Here is a 10,702-nt window from a genome sequence, read left to right on the forward strand (position 1 = left end):
CTCCTAGTCTCGGGCAGGGACCACTTGCAGGTCGAAAAGACACTTAACTCTGAACTAAGTAAGATCTGCACATGGCTTAACGACAACAAATTATCAATTCACCTGGGAAAAACGGAGTCCATCCTCTTTGGATCAAATCATAACCTCAAAAAAGTTGATAACTTCACAATCAAAGTGGGTGACAAGGTCATAACACGAAAAAACGAAATCTCTTACTTAGGATGCATCCTTGAAGCTAATCTTTCCAGTGAAAAGATGACTTCTAAAGTAATAAATAAAATCAATCAACGAACTTGTTTCCTACAGAGGATCGCCCCGATGGTCAACTTCAACACACTGAAAACCATAGCTGGTGCAATAATCCAGCCCCTCTTTGACTACGGAGTCCACGTATGGTATTGTGACGCCCCACAAGCCCTGAAAACTAAACTCCAAACAGCCCAAAATAAACTAATTAGGGTCCTGCTTAAACTTCCCTATCAGACTCATCTCACCGCTACTCACCAGCTAAGAGTGGGGTGGCTCAGAGTAGATGACAGAGTACAGCAACTTGCAATGGGCCTGGTGTACAAGATACACTACACCACTATGATACCCAAGTACCTGTCAAAATACTTTATAAACATTAAGGATGTCCATAATTACAACACCAGAGGCAGCGCCACAGATCACTTTCAACCCAGAGTCAAAACCAACAAAGGGTCAAACTCTTTTTTCTGCTATACTACCAAAATGTGGAACGCCTTACCGAAGGCCATAAAGGAGTGTGGATCACTAGCATCCTTTAAAATTGCCCTGAAAAACCACTTACAGGCAGCAACCGTTCGCAACTGGTAAAAAAATGAACCTAGCCCAACCCTACCCTCCCCTGCCCCTTTTTTGTATATACTGTTTTGTTTAGACTTACTGTCTTCTTTTGTTTTTCTTACATATATCTACTGCATAGTACTGTGTTCTATTTGTCTGTCATTCAATTTTATATGAGATACTTCAATGGTTTCCAGTGGAAATAAGCTTAGGCTTTCAATGGATCTCCTTTTAGTAGACCTTTTACCAGTGAACTGTACCGTCATGAAACTGTACCTTTTCCTATGCAAACTTCTAATAAAGTCTTCAATCAATCAATCAAACAAACAATCTGTATGGTAGAGTATGTTAATACAATGTAACAATCTGTATGGTAGAGTATGTTAATACAACATAACAATGTGTATGGTAGAGTATGTTAATACAATATAACAATCTGTATGGTAGAGTATGTTAATACAATATAACAATCTGTATGGTAGAGTATATTGATACAATATAAATAGGGGAGGTTGTATTTAGTCTCCCTGCTCTTCTATTGAGACATTTACTGTAGATGGTGTCAAAGGTCATGACTCACCTAGACCAGGGGTTTTTCAAAGTGGGTGCCTCGGAATGATTTGATGATATTATTTGGAATTCATCAATATCACTTCACAATGCAGATCTACAGTACACGCTCACAACGTGTCACGTCGTGACGCGTTGTGAGCTTGTAGATCTGCTATTTTTGGTGAACTCTCCCCCCAGAATAGGGATGCTGGGTTTCAAGTAGTTGTAACGTTATTTTCAGTCAGTTCTGATGGAAACGGATATTTCTCCTTAACATAGCCTACTGTATCTCAGGTGGGAAGATATGCATATTGATGTGGCTTGATATGATGTAAGATTCTAAAAGTTAACAGAGTAATTCAAAGGTGCAACGTGAATCTTATCGCCTGTCTCTCTCAATGCAATGCCTGTCTCTCTCAATAATAATTATATTTCATCCTTCAGCTTCACTGTTGGCTCTGTACTTGGTCTAGCTTTTGTCCCTCTACAGTTTAGAGGCCAGTTTCACTATTTTTGCGGACCCCTGATATGTGTGTGTGTGTGTGTGTGTGTGTGTGTGTGTGTGTGTGTGTGTGTGTGTGTGTGTGTGTGTGTGCGTGTGCGTGCGCACGTGCGTGTGTGCATGTGTGAGAGAGAGAGAGAGAGAGAGAGAGAGAGAGAGAGAGAGAGAGAGAGAGAGAGAGAGAGAGAGCTGCAGCTCTGTGCTGTGGTCATAGTTCCTCCCCTCTCTGACTCAGAGGAGTCAGGAAACAAAAATTTACAGCACACTCTTCTCTGTTGATGCAGACAGATACACACACAGAGACAGGCGAAGATTCACATTCAGATCAAACACACCCTGCAGTGAGGAGGACAGACAGTGTTTCCACAGCTACAGGAGGGAATACTGACCCAGACCACTGGAACCTGCTGCTGACTCTGTCAGCTGAATGGACTTTAACAAGAACCACGATTAAAAGTGAAAGTAAACTTCAGGGAACATTCTAGAGGAGGGAGTGTTACCACCACTGACTGGCTGATTTCCTTTATTGAGCTGAGTGTTTGTTGCAAGGGACAAAATGGCATCCAGGAAAAGGACTTGCCCAGAAGAGGATTATTGCTGTCCTGTGTGTTGTGACATCTTTAAAGATCCTTTTCTCCTGTCCTGCAGCCACAGCTTCTGTAAAGCCTGTCTGCAGGAATGGTGGAGAGAGAAGGTAATAAAAGCATGTCCAGTTTGTAGGGCGGAACAGTCTGTGGATCCACCCAGAAACCTGGCTCTGAAGAACCTGTGTGAGGCCTTCATACAGGAGAGACATCAGAGAGCTTCAACAAGGTCTGAGGTTCTCTGCAGTCTGCATGCTGAGAAACTCAAACTGTTCTGTCTGGAATGTCAACAGCCAGCTTGTTTTGTGTGTCGAGATTCTAAAAAACACATCAACCACAGTTTCAGACCCATTGATGAAGCTGCACTGGATCACAAGGAGGAAGTCCAGAAATCTCTGAAGCCTTTACAGAAGAAACTGAAAGTTTTTAATAAAGTTAAAACAAACTGTGACCAAACAGCAGAACACATTAAGGTCCGGGCCCGGCACACAGAGATGCAGATGAAGGAACACTTTAAGAAGATGCATCAGTTTCTACAAGAGGAAGAGGAGGCCAGGATCACTGCACTGAGGGAGGAAGAGCAGCAGAAGACTCAGATGATGAAGGAGAAGATTGAGGGTCTGAACAGAGACATATCAACCCTTTCAGACACAATCAGAGCCATAGAGGAGGATCTGAGAGCTGAACACATCTCATTCCTGCAGAACTACAAGACCACAGTGGAAAGAGGCCAGCTCACACTGCAGGACCCACAGCCGGTCTCAGGAGCACTGATAGACGAGACCAAACACCTGAAGAACCTGACCTTCAGAGTCTGGGACAAGATGAAGGACATTGTCTCCTACACTCCTGTCATTCTGGACCCCAACACTGCCCATCCAAATCTCATCCTGTCTGATGATCTGACCAGTGTGAGAAGTGGACAGAGACAGCAGCTTCCTGACAACCCAGAGAGGTTTGACCACCGGTGCCGTGTCCTGGGTTCTGAGGGCTTTAACTCTGGGACTCACAGCTGGGATGTTGAGGTTGGAGACAACACATGGTGGGTACTGGGTGTGTTAGCAGAGTCTTATCAGAGGAAGGGAAAGGGAAGGGGTCAACTCTGGGGTATATGGTTATCTGAAGGTAAATACATAGCAGACTCCTCACCAGGGTCATTCACTGTTCTCTCAGTGAAGCAGAACCCCAAGAAGATCAGAGTCCAGCTGGACTGGAACAAAGGAAAGCTGTCCTTCTCTGATCCTGATACCAACACACACATACACATGCGGTAGCGTGAATCCATATTCACATATTTTGTACTTATTGTACTGTCAGTTCTACGCCAAACTTAAGGGTGTGTTCTAATGTTGCATGGTCAGATAGGCGTGGGACAGGGGCAAATGTCTGTTCCCAGGACTGTAATAACTAAAGATCTCGCATCCATTCTCTATTTTGGGGTGGGGGTCAGGGCCCTGTTACCTGCTGTGTTTAGTTAAGGTTTACAGTCAACAAAGGCCTTTGGGTCACCGGCCCCTTTGGCCACCATATGGTAAACCTAATCTCACCCCTGAATCAACATGTCTGTCTCAGCTAACTCTGAGAGAGTATAAAGAAAGCTCAAATTGTTGGAAAAAGGGTCTTCTCCGGCCAGACGGCGGAGGGCTGCTGCCCTCTGTGCTCTGTGCTACATGCATCTCCTACAAATAAACCAACCTGGAATCGAACCATCTTTGCCTGTCTGTGTTCCTGATTGACTGCTTGTCTTTTCTCTTAACTTCTTCTCCGTGGCAACAAAGGAATTAGGATTAGATTCAACTCACAGTAACTCCGGGTATTTCTATTCTAGACTCTTTGTCTAGTTGGGATATTTCACACACCTTCACACACACTTTCACTGACACACTCTTTCCATTCATTGAAACTGGTCATTTTGTCCCTCTGAAGATGTTACCATGGAAGATCAGTGTAACTCTGGAACCACGTAGTTAGATGATGATGATGATGATGATGATGATGATGATGAAGAATTAATCAGATCAGTAATAGTACTAGTGCCAACAATAATGGTAATTCATATTATGGGGATTCATAGAAATGTAATTGTCTCAATAGTAAACATTGAGATACTTTACTATAAACTGTATTGTACTTTTTACACTATTTCTTAATACAGAATCATCACGTTGGAACAATCTCTTTATGACATTATAAAGAATGACATGTTATAATATGATGGCTAGCAGAGGTCAGTATGTTAAATATTACATTAGTTTTATGAAAACAGAATGGCTGAGGTAGACTATGAACCCTGCAGTCACTTAAATCACTGTTAATACAATTATAACAAACACCATAATAAAATATTAAAACTGTTTACTTGGAGGTATTGTGGTTCTAATTATGTCACGTTACTCTTGCGTGACACGCGTGCGTGCGTGCGTGCGTGCGTGCGTGCGCGTGCGTGCGTGTGTGTGTGTGTGTGTGTGTGTGTGTGTGTGTGTGTGTATGTGCATGCGTGTGCGTGTGTGGTTCAGACCCAAAAGAGAAATTAGGCATTTGCCCACCCATGACCTAAACTAGTGAAAATAGCTGACGTGAGCTTGTAGATCAGCTATTTTCACTACTTTTTAAACATGTTTCCTAATTTATGGAATTTCTTAGATTTTGTTTTTATTTATGAATGAAATTACTTAAATATTGCTTTTTTGGGGGGGATGTTTTTTGGAAAATGTTTTGAAATAATTGATTAAAAACAAATAGTAGGAAATAAAATACAATACAATAAAGAGACCCATAACAATGTGTCCATGACCTACAAATGCGTCCTGACTCCCGACCCAGTGTTTGGGGGGAGAGTGTCGATATTTCGACGTAACATGTGTTCAACGTTCTTTTTTTTTTGACACTGGTGAATGCTAACCTGGTGATTGTTAAACACTATGCCTAAACCTAACACAAACCCTAACCTCAGTAAAACTATGCCTAAACCTAACCCTAACCCCTAGTCGAAATAATGACACATAGGCCTACTAGAAATATGTTGCGAGATTTCACTGTGTTGGGGAACCAGTGACATAGACTGTAAGGGATGGTGAACCACTGTAATCTGACCACTCACCTCTTCAGACTCCACCTTAGACCAAGCCTTGACTTATGCAAATAGGTTAAAATGACATTTAGATAGCATGTTATTCAGACCATAGGTTCATTATTTACCTCTAGCATCCTATAGTTCAATTTCAAATGTTTATGAACGGTGCAAACCGCTCCTACCGGTAGATTGTCTGTTTGTCCCACGTCTGTTTGTAGGTACGTCCCGGCCAAGCTTCAAGGGACGCTAAATTAAACTAAAACGTAGGGGTGGGCGATATGGAAAAATACAATATCACAATATATTTCCAAGCTGTATTACGATACACATGCAATCTTGCAAAACACATTTTGGCCTATTTGTGTATACATGTGACCTGACCTGACGGTCGCTTATCTCCCGATTAGGGAGTCTTACTGGTTTATGAAACCTTTCTAGAAAAATGTTAATTCGTGAGTTTAGTTCTCTTGCAATGTTGCCTGCGCCAAAGTGTTCAAAAATATCATATCAAATATAAGTGCATAATAAATAACATAATTAAATACTACTGCATTCATGTCTTCATCATCTCTATTCATCGTTAAATATAAAATTCATTCATTTTGTGTGGCAAAGTCTCTCTTAAGTTGAACTTGACTAAATAGCACTGCTAACTTAATTTTCTTTTCTTTATTTTTTATATTACGTTTAAACTGATGCTAGGATCACAGGTAAACCAATAGCCTAAACTAGCATCAGTCTCTCTTAAGTTGATCTCAACTAAATAGCACCGCTCACTTCACCCTGGGTGTGATTTTTCTTTTTTAATAATACATTGTTTAGAGCTAGACTGATGCTAGGTTGGTTTGCCATGTGCTCCTCGTTTACTGAGGCACTACACTGTCTCTATGCCAGGGGTCTTCGACGTTTTCAGGCCAAGGACCCCTTAGCAAAGAGAGCGATGAAGCAGGGACCCCCAGATTCCATAGTTTCATCGTTTGACAGCACAATCATCAGTGTATTTTGGATTCATGTCAATTTGTGTTATCAGATATGTACTGTAACCACTTGAACCGTCAATACTAAAGTTGACCTTTCACTCTGTACTTAGTGTGCTCTTTTTTCCCCTCTACACCAAACCTCTCTGCCGAAAATAGCCGATCTACAAGCTCACAACGCCTCGCCCTGTGAGGTGTTGTAAGCTTGTAGATCAGCTATTTTCACTACTTTTTAAACATGTTTCCTAATTTATGGAATTTCTTAGATTTTGTTTTTATTTATGAATGAAATTACTTAAATATTGCTTTTTTGGGGGGGATGTTTTTTGGAAAATGTTTTGAAATAATTGATTAAAAACAAATAGTAGGAAATAAAGGTGTTGTAAGCTTGCTAATTTTGGCTAAAGTTCTCCGAATATGGACGTTAGGGTTCAAGTGGTTAATATAAAAAAGGAGGAAAATAAAGTTTCTATCACACAAAGATTTTAAGGACCCCCAGTAGTAACTCTGAGGACCCCCTAGGGGTCCCGGACCCCCTGTTGAAGACCCCTGCTCTATGCATTTGATACATGTGTGAACAAGCTCCATGGTGCCACCTGCTGGTCAAACATTCAATCCTCTGAACGTTCCAGGGAAATATGGAAATCCCATTGAAAGATCTTTGCCTACAGTCTTAAAACTAGAGACAGATGGTAATGTCTTTTACAGAGGACTCAAGTTATGGTTGAAATCAAATCAACTGTGCTCACATGAATAGTTTCTGTTCCTTACCTGCTTTGTATCATCTGCCCATGAAAGATTGGGATTGGGCTTATCGGGTAGCCACTTTCACGCATTCCCCCAACCAATGAAATCGATGACATTAAAATCGCTAAAACGATAGAAAGCAGTAAATGAAAACATTTTAAGACTCATATTTTCTTTGCTCTAATTACAATCTAAAATGAACAAAAAAAAAAAAACAAAGTTGTCCTTTAACAGTACATCCACCTACAAGCAGGGGTGAGATGCCAGGGGCTCGCGTGGGCTCGGCGAGCTCACACTTATTTTGCTGCACGCACGCGTGCCTCATATGCACACACTAAACACACACTTAACAATAAAAACAGCGTGCGCGCATGACGTCATGAATTTAGAGGACCCACACTTCTAAAATCCATATCACACCACTGCCTACAAGATAACCAAAAACTAAAAAAAGGAGTAACAGACCATTTAGACCAGTGGTCCTCAAAGTGGGGTCCAGGGAGGGACTCTCTGGGTTCCTTTTGGGAGGTCTAAATTGACCCATATACCGGTACAAGTATGTACTTTGACAGTATAGAAATGAACGGGTCCATTTGGTTTCATTTGTATACTGTCAGAGTTAAGGTTAAGGACCTTGACATTTTAAAGTTGGAGAACTACTGATCTAGACCAAAATGCAGGTTAAAATTGAATTCTTCAATGAATGTCTGTATTAATTTCAACCAGGCTCCCTCCATTGTATCACAATTACATACGATATCTCTGAAAAGGCATGTTGTGGACTGTGGAGACATTGTATCGTCTCAACGATATTTATCACCATATCACCCACCCCTACTAGAAAAGGTGACATTGTGGGAAAGTGGTTGCACTGACACAAGTCACAAGGAATCCACAGCCACCAGACTTAATTCAGGTCCAAGCACATCATAATCTCCATTTGCACACTTGTAATCAGTGGTGGAAAAAGTACTCAAAGGTTATACAAAATTGTACAGTAGTAAATCTAGTTACTTTACACCACTGCTTGTAATCCATGAGTTTCATAGAAAGTTCCCTTCTTGAATTCTGTTTTGTATTTACCAGCTTGCAAAGCTGATCAATAGATAGACAGCCGATAATCTCAGAATCTCCTGCAAATTGCAGTTTTCATGACATCAGAATTATGAGATGTTATAATAATAATGGCATCTTGTCAGTAACGCCAGAGTGTACCGCCCTCTGTCTATAGCTGACCTGTCACATCACATTGTTGTGACATCACATTCCATCCTTGTCCCTTGTATCCCCATGTATATGGAGATCCCCGATGTCATCAATATTAAACCCATAGCTTGAATGCACATATATGGACATATTGAGTCTCATTTTGGTCTATAACATAAGACATCTATGATGTCAGTCATATCCATATTTGGGGAAATATTTGTGTCCACACTTTGTCCGTCCTGTGCGAATTCCGACCTGCACAACCTCACCCTTTAGACCATACATGGGCAACTGGCGGCACGGGGGCCACATGCGGCCCCCACCTTCACTTAATGCGGCCCGCAGGTTAATACCAGAATACTGATATATTATTGATTTCAGCTGTTACAATTACAACCATGATCTGCTTTAATTCTGTCAGTCTATATTAGTAGCTTAATGACTAGTGTAGTAGTATTAAAATGTGTTTTTTTTTGTTTTTTTGTATTTAGTTTCATAAAGTTAATATAACTAAATTGAAATTAAATCAAAATGTTACATTTAAGGATTCCATTTAAAAAAAATTATAATAATTCAGGATTCCAATTCAAAAGAAGCAAAAATAGCCGATCTACAAGCTCAAAACACATCGCAGCGCGATGCATTTTGAGCTTGTAGATCTGCTATTTTTGCTTCATTTGTATGAGATACTAGAATGATAAAATAGGACGTAGCAATATGCAACGTGGCCCTCTGGAGTGAAGGTGAAAATATAGTGGCCCTCTGGAGTGAAGGTGAAAATATAGTGGCCCTCGCCATCATCAAAGTTGCCCACCCCTGCTTAGACCCTTAGGCGTCTTACTAGTACTAGTCCTTACCCGTCCTTACCCGTTTGAACTCTGAATTAGAGGTTTGCACCCGCTTCGCCCGCTTATGAAATATCAAATGAATTCCATAAATTAGAGAACAAAATGTTTAAGGACTTCAGAAGTAGGGAAAATAGTAGATCTACAAGCTCACATCTGCTATTTCCACTAGTTTGGGTCCCTGCCGGGCAAATGCCTATATTTCTCTTTTGGGGGATAAAAGTTTGGGAACCACTGATGTAGATTATATAATAATATATAAATGTTTGGTCTGGTTCATATGTTATTTATTATTCTATGATATGGTATTTATTATGCATCATTTCTGCTTGTATGTTGTTTTATTTATTTACTTATTTTTGTAACAATACAAAACGTGGTTATGGTACAGTGCAGCACAACATCAAATTAAGTTAAAATAAAGTCAGTCCAAGAAACAAATAAATAAATAATAAAAGTAGGAAACCATTTCACCTTGATGTGATTTATCATTTTGTATCTGCGGCAACCAGAATGAACCCGCCCCCGGCCTGTGCTTTGAATTGTGAGTGGACGAAGTCGCCGTCAATCAATGTGTCCGCGTCTTCCTATTGGTCTGAATGTCGGTCAGTGACGAAAATGTTATTGATTGGAACTACTGACCACACGCACACACACCACAATCCACAACTTATTATACAAAATATACAACTATACAAAACATGTATTAAATCAGTACTTTGTGCAGTTTCCAAATACTGTAAAGTTCTATACTATACCTACTGTATATTATAACTTGGAGTCATGTTAAAGCCACATTTTTCTTTTTCTGAATAAAATAAAATTTAGTCCAATCTGTATGGTAGAGTATGTTGATACAATATAACAATCTGTATCGTAGAGTATGTTAATACAATATAACAATCTGTATGGTAGAGTATGTTAATACAATATAACAATCTGTATGGTAGAGTATGTTAATACAATATAACAATAGGGGAGGTTGTATTTAGTATCCCTGCTCTTCTATTGAGACATTTAGATGGTGTCAAAGGTCATGACTCACCTAGACCAGGGGTTTTCAAAGTGGGTGACGGGGCACCCTGGGGTGCCGTGACGGCAATCCAGGGGTGCCTCAGAATGATTGGATGATATCAAACATATAATTTTCCGAATGTCTGAGTGACCACTTTTGCATCCGTTCTGGAGCACCAAGAGTCGGTGGTCCCCGGGAATTCCCCGTGAGCAGCCCCGTTGGGGTGGTCATTTGGTCATTTTTGCACATTTGGTCATTTTTTACATCTGGGGGTCCCCCAGGGACCTGGGGGTCCCTGGGGCTCTGGGGGTCCTTGGAGGTTGTAGTTTGGCAGGCAGGGAGTGTGTGTGTAAAATCTGGCATGGATCGGGTCAACGGGTGCGGAGATATA

At 40.8% G+C, this 10,702-nt stretch overlaps 1 protein-coding gene across 1 annotated transcript in view; it reads left to right on the forward strand.

The window, feature by feature from the left end:
- Window positions 1-2,417: 2,417 nt before the first annotated feature.
- LOC308283139 (E3 ubiquitin-protein ligase TRIM35-like) overlaps window positions 2,418-10,702 on the forward strand; it is a gene marked incomplete at both ends in the record, with an annotated part of 13,447 nt that continues 5,162 nt past the window's right edge. Inside the window, one exon of the mRNA XM_080723520.1 lies at window positions 2,418-3,715. Within this exon, the coding sequence (XP_080579646.1) occupies window positions 2,418-3,715 (1,298 nt within the window). The remainder of the gene's footprint in view (window positions 3,716-10,702) is intronic.

Source organism: Nannobrachium achirus (genome assembly GCF_963921795.1).
Source record: "Nannobrachium achirus genome assembly, chromosome: 4".
NCBI classification, from domain to species: Eukaryota; Metazoa; Chordata; class Actinopteri; order Myctophiformes; family Myctophidae; genus Nannobrachium; species Nannobrachium achirus.